The 15,389-nt window shown below is 43.9% G+C and overlaps 1 protein-coding gene across 1 annotated transcript in view; it reads left to right on the top strand.

Moving 5' to 3' along the window:
- Positions 1 to 15,389, top strand: part of CACNA1E (calcium voltage-gated channel subunit alpha1 E) — a 1,399,715-nt gene that overhangs the window by 1,145,213 nt on the left and 239,113 nt on the right. Inside the window, exon 32 of the mRNA XM_085601759.1 lies at positions 9,849 to 9,932. Coding sequence (XP_085457885.1) covers positions 9,849 to 9,932 — 84 coding nt within the window. The remainder of the gene's footprint in view (positions 1 to 9,848; positions 9,933 to 15,389) is intronic.

Raw genomic sequence — 15,389 nt, 5'->3', positions numbered from 1 at the left:
TTATTTTTTTCTTGGGACATTAAACATCCCTGTCGCACTGCTAACCGTTATCGTCCTCCAGTTATTAGGAAAGTGGACCCTGGGCGGCTTAGTAGCTCTCTGGCAACCTCCCGCCCCTCCTTTCAGGGGGACCTGGAGGATAATGTGTCCCAGTTTGCCGACTGGCTCACAAGTTCGATTGAGATTTTGTCTGTTCCAAGTCAACGAAAGATGAGGAGAGAGTCCCCCTCTAAGCCTTGGTTTACCCCTGAGCTGAGGATTTTAAAACATGAGTGTAAATTACTGGAGAGAGCTTGGCGCTCCAGTGGATATTGTGCCATTGCTTAATGTGCCCTTAGAACCAAACAAAAATTGTACTATACGGCCCTCGGAGAGGCCAAAGGGCGGTACTACTCTGACCGCATTGAGAGGGCCAATAACAACTCAAAAGAAATTTTTGCCATTGTACAGAATTTCTTGATGCCTACTGCCCAAGTGGTAGTGACACCTTCCTCGGAGACCTGGTGCAACTCCCTGGCTTACTTTTTTAGGGATAAAATAGTTAGCATCCAAGAGACGTTTCTGACTCTCCCGAAGATTGATGGTGCCATGGTGGTGAGGTCAAGGGAAAATCTGGCTCCCTCCTTTTCTGCATTTAGTCCAATTGATCTCCCTGGCTCTTTTAAGATTCTTAGGGCTTTAAAGTCGGGATCGCCGAAAGATCCATGCGCTGCCAGACTGCTGTCTGATGTGGCAGACACCATCAACTTAGAAGTTAATCATATGATTAATAAATCGCTGCTTGAGGCGCATGTTCCGCTTGCATGGAAGCAGGCGCTGATTCTTCCCCTCCTTAAGAAGACATCTCTTGGCCCTCTTCTTCCTGAGAATTATCGCCCTAACTCACTCTTGCCTAGCCTGGCGAAAGTGTGCGAGAGAGTGGTTGCGGCCCAACTTACTAACTTTATTGAGAGCTCGGGTTTGCTTCACCCGGCCCAATCCGGTTTCCGTGCTTCTCATAGCGCGGAGTTAGCCCTGCTTGAGGTGACAGAGGCGATCCGTGACTGTTTGGATGTCGGTGGGAAAGCGGCCTTGGTGATGTTAGATCTCTCAGCTGCTTTCGACACCGTGCCCCATTCTTTGCTCCTGGATCGTCTCTCTGAAATTGGCATCGCTGGTTCTGCCTTGCAGTGGCTCAGGTCTTTTTTGGAGGGTAGGTCACAGCAGGTCTGGATCCCCCCATGCGCCTCCGTGCAACTGCAAATGACTACGGGTGTGCCGCAGGGTTCATCCCTTATCCCCTTGTTATTTAACATCTATATGACTCTGCTGGTTTATCTCGCGGAGTCATTGGGGGCGAGAGTGATGGCCTATGCTGACGATACTCAGCTCCTATTTTTTTGGAGTCGGGATGATGACTCGGTTATGGCTGAGCAACATTGCCTGTCGTCAGTCTTTCATTGGCTGGCAAATGCCCAATTGAAATGCAATGAAGGCAAATCTGAAGTTCTCTTCTATGGCTCCTTTTCTTCTGGGTTTAGAGATAGGTTTTGGCCTCTGAGTTTCCCTCGTCCTACCACTGGTAAAGGCGCGGTAAAATATCTTGGCGTCTGGTTCGGGGAGAACTTGAATTTTGCAACTCCAGTGAAGAAGCTGGCCGGTGCTTGTTTTGGTATTCTCAAAACCTTGCGGAAGTTTCTTCCTTTTCTACCTGGTAAGGCTAAAGAAACTGTGGTTCGTGCCCTTATTCTTTCCCGTTTGGACTATGCCAACGCCCTTTTGGTTGGCAGCCCGGGATTTTTAGTTAAGAAACTGCAAGTTGTTCAAAATTCGGCGGCCAGGCTTCTCCTGGGCTTATGTCCTAGGCTTAGTGTTCGTACTCATCTGCGCTCCTTGCACTGGCTCCCAGTCGAATCTCGTTTGTAATTCAAAATGCTATCCATTGCCCATCGGGCCCTTTATGGTCTGGGTCCCATTTATCTGCGTAAGAGGTTTGCCTTTTACATACCAGGGAGACAGCTGCGTTCGTCTGCTCAGCTTTTGGTCCAGATCCCCAGGTTTAATCGACAAAGACTGGGTGGGAACTCCTTTGTTCGTAAAGCGGGCTTAGCCTGGAATCAGTTGCCTGTAGCGCTTCGGGCTACCCAGGACCCTCTTTTGTTTAAAAGAAAATTAAAAACTTTGCTTTTTTAGTCTGATTGGTGTGCCTTTCTTCTTTCTCTTTTCCGTAGCTAGCGCCGGGACACTTTCGAGTAGCTGCGCGCTGTATAAATTAAAGATAACATAACATAACATAACATAGATGTCCACAGTTGGCATTTTGATAAATAAAGTGTTAGTTTTTAAGTTGAACTTTGAAAATTCTTAACTTTCTCTCTTCTGATTGGATTTTTGTCATTTTGGTGTCAAATATTTTATGAAAAAATACTCTATTTTTCGAAAGGTGGGATTTTTCTTGTGTTGTGTTTTCACCTTATTACTGTTTGTGTGCTGCACAAATATTTTACACATTGCCTCTAAGCTAAGCCTGATTTCTTTTGTGCCATGCTACCAGAGGTATATGTTGATATAGTGAAGTTAGTGATTCACCATGACAGAGAGTGTTGCTTAAGCAGGGTTTCCACCCTACTAAACCAACAACCCGATTACTCACATGAAGCTTCTCCCGGTGTATAGCAGTATTTGCAGCACATCTAAGGAAACAGAAAATATATATGTATCCTTCTCTAAATGACTGGCTTCTCAATGGCAACAATCTGGAAAAGGTTTAACAGAATTTTCTTCTAAGCTGGCTGTCAATCTGACCATCACCACGTTGAAGCCAGTCCAGCCACTAGCCTATCTACGCTAGATATAGACCAAGGAGATTTTCTTCAGAGGAAAAAGTGTCATCAAGCTCTCAGAAATGTCATCAAATTATTTAAACAGTAATTCTTACAACACGCCATATATTCTCTCTACCAGGGTAAAAGGCTTCCTGTTTCTTCAATGTTAGAGATATGTGGTGTGAGAAAACAAACTCCCAAACAACAGTTTTCTCTAAACAAAAAAGACATGGTCTCCTGCTTATGGGGGCCAGTCTACATGTTCCCTATTCATGTTCACCACACCTTGCATGCAGGGAAAATGGGTGATTGTCACTCGTCCTCACTAGGGCAAGATGACCATCAGTGTGACCAAGCACTCTTTGGCGAATGGTCTCCAGGTCTGAGCTTTGCCTCGGTGGAGCTCCAGTCAGTGTAAACACAATGCTTTCCCAAACTCTAACTAGAGTGGGTTAAACTGCGAGAACAGAGAAAACTATAAAAGTACAGACAACCCATAAAAGAAACCATTTGCCCTAGCTGTCACTCAGCGGCTGACAGGCACATGGCTATGACTTAGCACATATATGTGCTCTTACTGCGCTTTTGAAAGCAACAAAATTTGAAATGGCACAATACTCCAGATGCAAGTTATTTGCGCACTTTCTCGTACAAAAACAATTCCGAGAGGCGTTTTGCTCTTTCAAGTATCGTGCAATATTTGGTGTTATTGTGTAATATTAAGTGTGATGCCATTTACTCCTAGGGCCAGTTGGCTGTGTCACTATAATTTTCCATGGTGACAGTTGACAGAAAGGAATGTTCCAAATCAATAACAAAGAAGGGGAGAGAGAAGAGGAAGGGAGATTGGAATGCAGGAGGGAAATGGTAGAGTCCAGGGTTTGGAAAATAGGAGCAAGCCTATCATAATGAGTAAATAACTATAAGTAACTTGCTGTAATAAGAATAGATTACAACAGATGTGCTGTGAATGGTGATGGGTGTCTGCTTAAATCTATAAAAAACCACCATTTATCAAGTTTGTGAGTGCTCACAAAGATTTTACAGGGAGATCCCCACCCTGATAAGACTGAAGATTTACTCATGTGAAGAGCAGGCTTAAACCAATATCAAGAGGTAAACGGTAGGGAAACATTTGTTTCGGAAAATGGGTAACTCTACAGGCAGCAAGAATTTCCCAGTTGGGAAAAAGGAAATGAAGTTAGCAAGTGCAATGGCACCTGGGTGGCACATTTTATGCATCCATAAATATACACATAGGTGTATGAATGCAAAAATGCTTTTACATTCGAGTAACCTGTATTTCACATAAGAATTTCAGAACTACTGTGACTATCAGTTTATCTGGAGTACTCCTAATTTTCTTTGTGAATTCCAAAACTGTCAGAAATGTTATCTAAATGTAAATGAAAGTCTGGAGAAGTATATGTCAACCTTTTTTTTTTATAGAACCAGACCTAATATGTTGTGTTGTTGATCATTTTATGTAAATATCAATGGGGAGGGAATGAGAAGCAGCGATCCATCCGGCTTCCAATGGTAATGCAAAAAATCAAGTTCTGGGAGAATGGATCACTTGTCCTGTGCTATCAGGGTCTAGGATCTTAGGAGTCTGTATAAGAAAACCCTCATATGAGTACACAGGTCGGTGGCGGTGTATCTTGATTCTCCGCCTTCGTGTACTTTCACAGCATCTTCATTGGGTATCTTTTTGTTAGTATGCTGTCCTCCACCTGGAGGTAGACCAACTGATATTACAGTAGCGTCCAGGTATCAAAAAAGGGAGAGGGATGTGCAAAGTGCTCAAAAGTGGTGAGGTTAAAATTCCCTACTCAACTCTAAAAGCTACAAAAGAATTTTAATGAGAACAAGAGTGGAGTGGGAAATTAAAATGAAAGTGATGTATTCAATTCAATTCAAATAGACTTTATTCGGATTTCAAAAGATCATCCATAAAAGCACAAGATCCAAGTTAAAATACACAGTTTGATACTTCAATTTCGGGCCACTATTTATAATAGGTAACAAAAAATATGACTTACAAAAACAACAAATAAAATACAAATATACTTTCTTACTAAGCTATGCATATACATACAAAATATAAAAATATGCTGAGATGTAACCTCTGGTTTTATAGGAGCAAGGCAGACATGTTGCATTATGTTTATACATATTAGGCCTTAAAGTGCAAAATGCATATGTAAACTAGTATAGTACGTTAAGTTTGTGCAAATTAGGCTTCAAAGTGCAAAAATGCATATGTAAACAGATGCAAAGCATTAAATGTATGTAAATTAGGTTTGGATGTGCAAGATACAAAATAAAATTACTCGATTTTCAAAGACCTGCGTGAACGTACAATTGCATTGAGGAAGCCAGTAACTCTAAAAATTAATTCATCTGATTCAAGCATTAAAAAGTGTCTAAAAGCATGATTGTGATCAGTCAGATTGTATTTCCTGCAATAAGGGATTAGGTAATACTTTGTATATTTCCTGTAAAACCCGCAGCCAAAAATAAAGTGGAGCATACTCTGAGTACCACCAAGGTCACAAGGGCAGTTTAATTTTGACAGATTTTTAGTGTAGCCCAGTGGGAAGCAGATAAGATTTACAATGCTCCTGTCCCTGAATCTAAATAATAAAATCCTGTTCCACCTGCCCATTTTTTTTCGTAAATAGGGCTGGGGTAACATCAAAGATTCAGTATGTAATTCCCGGATCATTAAGTAGTTTATTGTGGATTGTTTCAGTGTGTCCACTCTTTCCCTCTCATTATGGAAATGTTGGTAGAGTGCCCTTCTCACTAAATTTTTATGGGAGCAGGCAATCTGGTCGGGGTTTGAGAATAGGTGACCATAATTGATGCTCACAAGGCTCCTTTCTACCGCATTTATCCATGGGATTAGACTCGAATTCTCACTTTGCAAGCAATCAGATAGGGCGGAAAATCTATTAGATAGAGGAAAGGTAGTAGAAACTGGTTGGGGTAGTCTATGGGGGGGCCTATAAAAATAACCCAATGGAAGAAGGGTTATAGCAGTGGACAAGCTGGCGTGAGTATTATGTGTATCCATAAAGAATCTTACGGAATTTGGATGTCTAAAATTGATCACAATACAGTCTCCACTGATATTTTTGTATTGTTGGCCCACCCAGCTCACCCGACGGGTTGATATGATCTCATTAGAAATGTCCCATCTTGCTCCTTTGTGTTTGGTCAGCCAATCTATGCATTTGTTGTGTAGTTGTGCCCATGACTCACTTTGACCTTCTTTAAGGGCAGGGACACCTGCTAGAACCAAAACATATGGGCAGGCTTCTGGGGGTAGGTGGAGCGGCGGCCCTAAATTATTAATAGCTCTATTTCTTTCAAGTACGCCTCCTTTATTAGTTACGCCATCCAGGATATTACCTGTCCTAATCAATGGGGTAGCTAAAGGAGCAGTAGTGGCCATAACATTTGAACTTACAGTTCTGGCCGTTACTGATCCTGCCACCTCGGAGGGGTCATGTGTTGGAGCAATAGTCCGTACAGGTGGGGTATTGGCTAGGCTGCTATTAGAGGGCGCAGTTTTAGCTATGATAGGGCCTTTAATCTTACTATGGCCAGGGTCTGTGATGACTGCCGAACCCCTCTCCCTCAGGTCATTACATAGTGATTCTAGCTTATCCATGAATTTCTCTCCCCGGAGGGTGTCTATACTAATAATACCTTTCCTTTTAGTTTCCTCTTTTTTTACAAGGTTTTCGATTTTATCAAGTCTCTTAAAAATGATATTAAATTGTTTGGCTATTTGAACTTCAACTTGTTTAAAAATTGTGTCCACGATAGTTTCAATCAAATTGCCATTGGGTTTAGGTTGAATATTTCTATCAAAGAACTCAGTCTGTGTACTGGTAGAATTATCAGTGCCCTCAGGTTGCAACATAAAGTCCTCACAGGTGGCTTTATCCAGAGCTGAAGACTGTGTTCGGCAAGTATAAACAGAGAGTTTCTCAACACCATCGTTCACTGGTAATGATGGAGACGGAAAATCCTCAATGACAATTGGTGCGACTATTTCGCAGTCTTTAACTTTATTCCACATGCTCTGTGGAGTAGGTTGGTTTATACGGCGGCTTGGTTGCTTTCTTTTGTTTATAGCGCTTTTCACAGGGCCTCTCTTGCGTTTTTCCCTTGTTGTTTTGTTAGTGCATGGTGCTTTATCCATTTCGGGTTCCACTAAATGGTCAGTAACAAGGTTAGTAACCGAACTAATGACTCCAGTAATAGAGGTTAGTATATCAGTTTGAAGTGTGGGTTTAATAACCATTACTGTGGGGGAGAGCGGGAGCCCCGAATTTGGTGCAGTCTTAGGGGATTGAGAACATAGGGGAGTAATATTTGGTAATCCTATGGACATCCTTCTTTCGGTGTCAGCAATTTCATTGGTTACCATGGTTAAAGCATTAGCCAACAAAGTATCAAACGAAGTAGGCTGCTCGATGGGTACGACAGGGTCTACATGAGCAGGCATGGTCGTGCGTTTCCCCATATTGGATATTTTTACCTGTGCAATCAATGGCGAAGGGGAGATGGCCCGCCCGACCACAGGAGACCACTGAGGGCCACAGAGGGCCCGCCCTTTGCCCGGGCTTAGCCTCCGGGCGCGTAGATGATGTCAGCGGGCGCTAGGGAGGCTGGGAGCTGTAGTCTCCCCCTGCTCACGGCCGCGAGATGTAATGGCGGCAGCAGGGGAGACACACAGCGTGTGGATCCCAGGGACAGCGGTGAAAATGCAGCAAGGCAGGGCAGCAGCGGCGACCTCCAGCAGGTACGTGGGCCAAGCCTGAAAGATTGATTCCCGCTCCACCGAGGGAGCCGTAAACTTTTAAGCGCCTCCGGGCGCGTAGATGATGTCAGCGGGCGCTAGGGAGGCTGGGAGCTGTAGTCTCCCCCTGCTCACGGCCGCGAGATGTAATGGCGGCAGCAGGGGAGACACACAGCGTGTGGATCCCAGGGGCAGCGGTGAAAATGCAGCAAGGCAGGGCAGCAGCGGCGACCTCCAGCAGGTACGTGGGCCAAGCCTGAAAGATTGATTCCCGTTCTGCCGCCTTTTGGTGTGTGATCAAGTAATCACAATTATATTTCTTTCGAAGAGTTGTTGGCTCTTGCTCAATGTCTTGTATGAGCTTCCTCGGGACTTCAGAGATCAAGAAACCTGTTCCGGTTCTTCATCACGCACTGCTTGTGCTGACTCTGATCGCCGTGTCCCGGTAATTGTGATTACTTGATCACACACCAAAAGGCGGCAGAACGGGCCCCCTTTTCACTTTTTGGTCCTGACGAAAGCCTCAATAATACACGAGGAGGCTGAAACATGTCGACCTTATTCACAGACCTTAGCCACTGATGTAATAGACTATTAACTCTGTCTATAACTACATCACTTTCATTTTAATTTCCCACTCCACTCTTGTTCTCATTAAAATTCTTTTGTAGCTTTTAGAGTTGAGTAGGGAATTTTAACCTCACCACTTTTGAGCACTTTGCACATCCCTCTCCCTTTTTTGATACCTGGACGCTACTGTAATATCAGTTGGTCTACCTCCAGGTGGAGGACAGCATACTAACAAAAAGATACCCAATGAAGATGCTGTGAAAGTACACGAAGGCGGAGAATCAAGATACACCGCCACCGACCTGTGTACTCATATGAGGGTTTTCTTATACAGACTCCTAAGATCCTAGACCCTGATAGCACAGGACAAGTGATCCATTCTCCCAGAACTTGATTTGTTGATCATTTTATTTCAGACTTATGTTGCAGCTAAGTTTGTTAGTTCAGTACAGTGAAAATGTGATCCTTTTAAGTTCATCCATAGAGTTGGTGGTGTTGCAGAATTTTTGATGTTGACTTGAACTTCACTCGGGCAATATTGTTCTGAATCCAATTGGTGCTTCTCTCTGTCATAGTTATTTCTTATGGTTAGTTTGTTAGTTTACCTATAATCCTGGGTTCATTTAGTAACCAGTGTTATTGTGGCAAGGGTCCTCTTAGGGTTTAATTATTACTCTAAAGTTGTTGTGGTTCACATTGCTAACTCTCTTGGTGTCCTGGAATGAGTTTGGTGTCTACCTCTCACTCTTCTTCTGCAGTCTCCTCATAGGTCTCTTAGGTACAGTTGTTTTACTCACTGTCACTTTGTTTTTGGCATTTCACAGAGATTATTGTCTTGCATGATTTTGTAATCATGTTGATTGGCAATGGATCTGCACAGTTTTTCAGTGTAATTTTGTTTAGCTTACAATGTGGGCTAGAACGGCAGGCTATGAGTTTATTTGGAGCAGCAGTGGGGCGGGGAGGGGCTAAAAGGGGGAGAAGGGTTAAAAGAAATCACTTACCTGCTGGCCGTCCGGCCGCTTCTCCTATGCCTTCTTCCTGGCTTCTTCTGTGGAAACAGGAAGCAGGAAGCACCTGGGCTTCCAAGCTCACCATAGCCAATCGCAATGCTGCAATGCAGTGTTGTGATTTGTCTGAGCGCTGTGGTTCGGCGCAGAGATGGGAACAGGGAGCCTGTGCATATTCCTTACCAGGCTGTGTAATATAGCTTGGGGGGGAACATGCAAAGTGCGCATGAACTGTTTGGTCGGCCCAAGAGGGCTGGCTAAACAGTTCATGCGTATTTAGGGAGTGCACACTACTCCTCCCCCTGCTCTGGCCAGCCCCGCCCCTCCGAGACGTCGCAGGGGGAGCAAATAAATGCATTATCATTTTATTTTTCCTTTTTTTTTCACTGCAAAAAGCAGTGGGGCGATGCTCCTCCGCTATAGCGGAGGAGCCGCCACTGATTAGTTGCCAATGAGCACCAACCAGATTAACAGCTTCAAACCTATTGTTCTCATTGTAAAGAACAGCATTGGTTATCAATGTTCAGTGGAGCTTAATAATGGGGTAACACTGCAACGTTCTGTCAACCTAATCTCTTTCTAATCTTGTTTTAGGAGAATTGTGGAACACGTTCAATTCACTTCTGCTCCTTTTTTGTCTCGTTTTAGAACTATTTCCGAGACACATGGAACATATTTGACTTCATCACGGTGATCGGCAGTATAACAGAGATAATCCTTACTGACAGCAAGGTAAGAGAGATTGCACTCATTAGAGTGCCCGAAATTGCTCTCTGTAGTAGAAGGGCTTTCCCAAACTGAGTAGCTAAACTCTTGTGCATATCATTGGGTTGGCTTATGTTTTGATTCTTCCAGTCCTCTCCAGCACTTGTGTTTGAATTAATGCCGTGCTCTACGTCAAATACGATGTGCACTCCACCTTCATATAACACATTTTACAGCAGGATTGGGACCATGTTTGAATGTTAGTAATTGTTCAGGCATTAGAGCCTCAGACACATTTCTGGCAAGAAAAGCAGTGCTAGTCAGAAATTCTGCTCTCCCTCATCCCCAACGACTTGGAAAACTGATGGTAGGCCAGACAATTTCCAGAAAGTGGTCACATAAAACATTTTGTGAAAAGTGTCTGATGTGCCGGCATCCAGCCATGCCTGCGGCACCCACCCCTATCCTTGCCTCAACCTCCAACCCCTCCTAGTAGCTGTTTTTTCCAGCTATCAAACCGAGTGCATTGGCACCTTTTTTGAGCAATGTTCGTTAAGTCTGTATTGTCAACTGAGCTCTCTACATGGCCTATTCCTTACAGTAGGCATTGGGTTAGCCACCATCAAGCATTGGCTTGTTTAGAACTGTCTTTTTCAGATATTGACTTGAGGCAATGCCAGTCAAATCGTAGATCAACTCTAAGGAGCATCTCTCTCAGTGTCATGTTGTCTGGTTGGTGCATCATTCTCCCTCATATGGGGCCATATATACGACCATTACGTGTTACCACTCTCAAATTGCGAGTCGCAAAATTAAATGTACTACTGTGTCTCAGACACATTTGCGATTTCCAATGGGGTGGGAAATGACCTGCCTCATCAATATTCATGAGGCAGGTCGCAATTTGCGACCCATTGGGAATGGCAAATAATTTAGGGTTGGTGGCATGTTGGGAACAGCAGACCACCATGTCTGTGTTTGCTTTTAAATAAAGCAGCGTTTTATTTTTAAATGCAGCCCAATTTTCTTAAAAGGAAAATGAGATGCATTTCAAAAAGAAATATGAAATGTTTCTGTTTCATTTTTTAAGAGTAGGTAGTGGTCCGTGGGACCACTGCCTGCCCTTAAAAGCACGTTTTGGCTGCCTGTCACAAAGGAGAAGAGGTCGCCTGGGGACCCCTTCCTGTTTTGACTAGCTTTCCACCTACTTGAAGTAGGCAGTAAACTGCAGTTGTTTTGCAACCGCATTCTGGTCGCAAAAAAATCGTACATGCCCATGCGACTCTCTGGTAGGAAGGGATGCCCTTGGCACACCCCTTCCTATTAGTGGCTTGCAAATCCTTGTGATTCGGTAATAGGTTACCGACTCTCAAAATAAGGTTAGTACATGCCAGAAGTCATTTTAGCAGTCGCAAATGGGGCCAGTCTCCATCCGCTAAAACCGGTTGTACATCCGACCCATAGAGTGCAAGCATTGCAGTGCACTCAAAGAAGTCCACGCAACCATCACACATTTTTTCACATTCAGTTCTTTATCTCCTACATATATTGTAAAAACAATCCTTTTTTTGCAGCAGCACCATGCATTTTTTAAATTTCTTTTGTTATGACTCTTGTGCGAGCTTTTAACATGGTCTCCTTATTGTTTTTTATCATGTCACCAGAACTATACCCCGAATAGCGCAATCATCAATAACAGAAAAAGCACCCCACTACATATACCAGTGCCATCAATGCTACTCCACCACCAGTTCCATCAACAATACCACCACCACCATTATGCTATCAACAATACCACTACACATCCTACCATTAATACCACCACTACCCATATTATCAACACTAACATCACCACCATCAACGAAACACACAACACCACTACCAGCAATGCAACTACAAATAACACCAATACCCCCAGAAATAGGACCACCACTCTCTATTCATCACCACCCATACCACCCACACTGAAACCACCATTATCACCACCAGAATCACTGCAAATAACACCTCAATACATTCACCAATAACTCTAAGATCCCACCACAAATACCAATACCATTATCACCACCGATACCACTAATAATACCACCACAAACAATACCACCACCAATACAATCAATGCCATCAGTACCACCAATTCTCCCAACGAATACCCCTGCCTCAGTACTAATACCATAACCAATACCATAACACCACCACCAACACTATCACTAATACTCCCACTAAACCACCATCAATAACACCACAACAAACACTGCCAATATCACCACCACCACCAATATCACCGGAACCAATACCAGAAAACGCCCCCTGCTCACCACCAAGAGCACACCACCAACACCAATACCACCACTATCAAGCATTGGCAAAGCCAGTATGCTTCACTTTAACGTGCCATTGCAAGGAAATGTCATTTATGCATGGCTGTGTTTCTTTTCACATTAGAATAATGTCTACCGACTTTGCTGTGGCTTTTCTTCTTTCTTCTGCAGGTAATTTTCAAATGGTATACTTATCCAGAAAAGGCATTCACCTTCCATGCTTGTCATTATATCATTCACAATGAGGTTCAAATATTGCACAAAAAACCTGCATGTAGCGTTTATGAAATTACCCTGCAAAGAATCCTTGACTTTTTTCTGCCTCATTTTTACCTTTACCATTGAGAAACCAAAATGGAAGAGTATGAACACTTTTGAAGAATAGACTGACATAGCTGTAATATCAATTTCAGGGTGCCTTTTACTCTGCACTGCAATAGGAGTAGTGAAAATACCACTCAGCCAATAGGTGCACTTTTCAGAAACAATAATATGTCACAGAAGGTTTGAGTAGCTCAGCAGACATCGGACACTGAGTGAAGGAAACTGTTGCATTTAGTTGAGCACCATTTGGTATAGGGTTAGCTGTGCATAAGAGTCACTTCCTGCCTACTGGATAGCTCTATCATGGGTTTAGGTGGCAGACCCTGTAGGCACACACACTTACCAGTAACTGCTGGAGGGGAAGCAGCAAGATGCAAGACCTTCCTTGGTTCCACACTCAGTAGGATCGATGCATCCTATAGAAGATCAATCTCCCAGAGCTAAACTCTCTAGAAAGGAGATAAGCCATCAGCAAAATGTCTCCAATTGAAGGTTAAGGTAGTCTTCATAGCTTTTCGCTTTCACATCGACAGATGGCATCATGTGGCTTGGCATCAGATCCATCCCTCCCAGGACATAGCTTTGGGCCCCTACATCTGCACCACCTCCGTGAGCTGACGTCAGTTCCTTTCTTTATGCTACTGCCGACACAGATCAGAGCTTTTCAAATCCAGTCACATCAGACAGATATTTACCTCCAAAAATTGTGCTAGGCAGGCAAACAATATTCCCTCCAAAAAATACCGAATTTAAGATATGTTGTGACTGAAACTGACAGATGTTGGTAATGGGTACCTGCAACATCTGCCTATGGTGCTCAGCTCCAAGTATGACTTGGTGTAGTGTCCATGTTGAATTGAGATGAACAAAAAAGCCATCCACGACCATGAGGCCAAACTCGCTGTAGTCAAAATCTGTCATTCCAAAAAGCTCTCCCAGTTGATGTCATGGCAGTCCTGGTCAAAGTCAAGGCGCAGACGTACTCCTGCTCCTAGGCTGAATTTTTCCCTTTCCGTGGTCTGCGTACTGTGTGTAGTTTTGAAAACCTCCATGTTTTTCCCTCACATGCCAAATTTAAGTTGGCGAGTACAAGCAAGAAAAATCTTACTCCAGACATCTTCCTGGAGAGTTTTCTCAACACGGGCAGTCGTGGATTGCTGCCACTGCTCGCATTGAGAAACCTTCCGCTCGCATTGAAGAAGCTGCTGCTCGAGTAGAACATCTACTCGAGCAGCAGAAAGAAGCAGCACCCTCTTGTGCTGCACATGGTGCCATCTGTGCTGATTTTACAGCGCTGGACAAACACCTGGTGCTAAAAATCAGCGCATAGGGCATGAACGAAGGTATTAAGCCACTTGCTGGAGTTTTTTGGGTCACTTTGCGGAGTTCTTCGCAGTGAAACTCCACAAACTCTGCCCAGGCCTACTCCTAAGGCCACTCCCATGATCATTTGTCTTTTGAGGTCACGGAGCTCAGGTAAGTGCAAGAATTCAGATATAAAAACTCAAAAAACTTAAGTATGGATCTCACTCATCCCCCCTCATCCCCCTGCTCCCATCACTTGGAGTTGTGCGATGCTCCAGGCACCTCTAGGCTGTGGTGTCACTTCCCACACACAGAGCCAATTCAGATGGTAGTCCCACAGTTTTTCCCTGAACAGACAGCAACTCCACAACAGCTATATCAACAACTTAAAGTATCCATGGAGGAGATTTTTGGTGCAGCACTGGATCCCTCTGGAGTGTTCCACAGATCTGATGGGGCCTCCAGTCTGGTTACAGTCAGCAGTTTCATCCTCAATATCAACTGCACCACTCAACATCGTACAGAGTTTGACCCCTACCCCAAGTTCGACGCTGCCAGTTCAGACTCAGGCACCACCTGTGATTACACCATCGGCACCCACCTCGCCACCACCTTTGACGTCATGACGACAGCACTGGATCTGATATCAACACCAAAACCGATGTCACAACACTGGATACAGAAGAAATAGTTCTATCAGATTCAGAGACCCATGCCCCACAGCCCAGGACCCAGTATTATTTCGAAACAGACACTTTTACTCCACTATGTGACAATGGGGTACTAAATATGAAAAGACTAGAAGTATGAGGATAATGGCAACATATTTGATGACCTCCAGGATGCCAGTGGCCTGGACACTTCGCCAGACATTTGCCTGTTTTCTCGTAATCCTATGGCCACTGAGGAGTCCACCTCCTTTGTGACAATAAGAGCAGCTTAGGTATTCAACCTTACTTTTTCCACTCAAGGAGTTAAGACTAACATGTTGACAGAGTTCTTCAACCCAGCACAATCCAACCAGAACCACTTCTTCCCTTTACTTTGACAGCTTTGACAGATATGTTTGGTGGGAACCAGGGCCAGGCCAGGATCTTGTCCATCAGTCAATAGGCAAGTGGCAAGGTGGCATAGGCCTGCTTTTGGAGATCCAGGAGATCCTTCTCCCGTGTTTGTTGTCTTGTGCTCATCTCAACTCATAAAACCCCAGAACAGTTATCAGATGTTCTCCAGTTTTGTCTGTCTTCATCTCAGCAAGGCATTACTGTGGCATTAGTAAAAGGTTACCTTACTGCCTTATTACATTTACTTGTTCAACCATCCCTTTTCAAGCCATGTGTTTTGAAAGAGGCTAATTGACGTTTTCCTGCCAAAAACATTTGTGATGCCACAGTGGGACCTTAATTGAGTACTCACCGGATGTGCACTTCCTTCGAACCAGTGCACAGTTGTCTTCTATGCCTATTTACCATCAAAACAGGATTTCTCATCACTTTAACATCGACCTGGTGAGATAGTGAACTCCGCGCATTGT

Source organism: Triturus cristatus, chromosome 4_2 (assembly GCF_964204655.1).
Source record: "Triturus cristatus chromosome 4_2, aTriCri1.1, whole genome shotgun sequence".
In the NCBI taxonomy this organism is placed as follows: Eukaryota; Metazoa; Chordata; class Amphibia; order Caudata; family Salamandridae; genus Triturus; species Triturus cristatus.
This window is presented reverse-complemented; position numbering and strand designations above follow the sequence as displayed.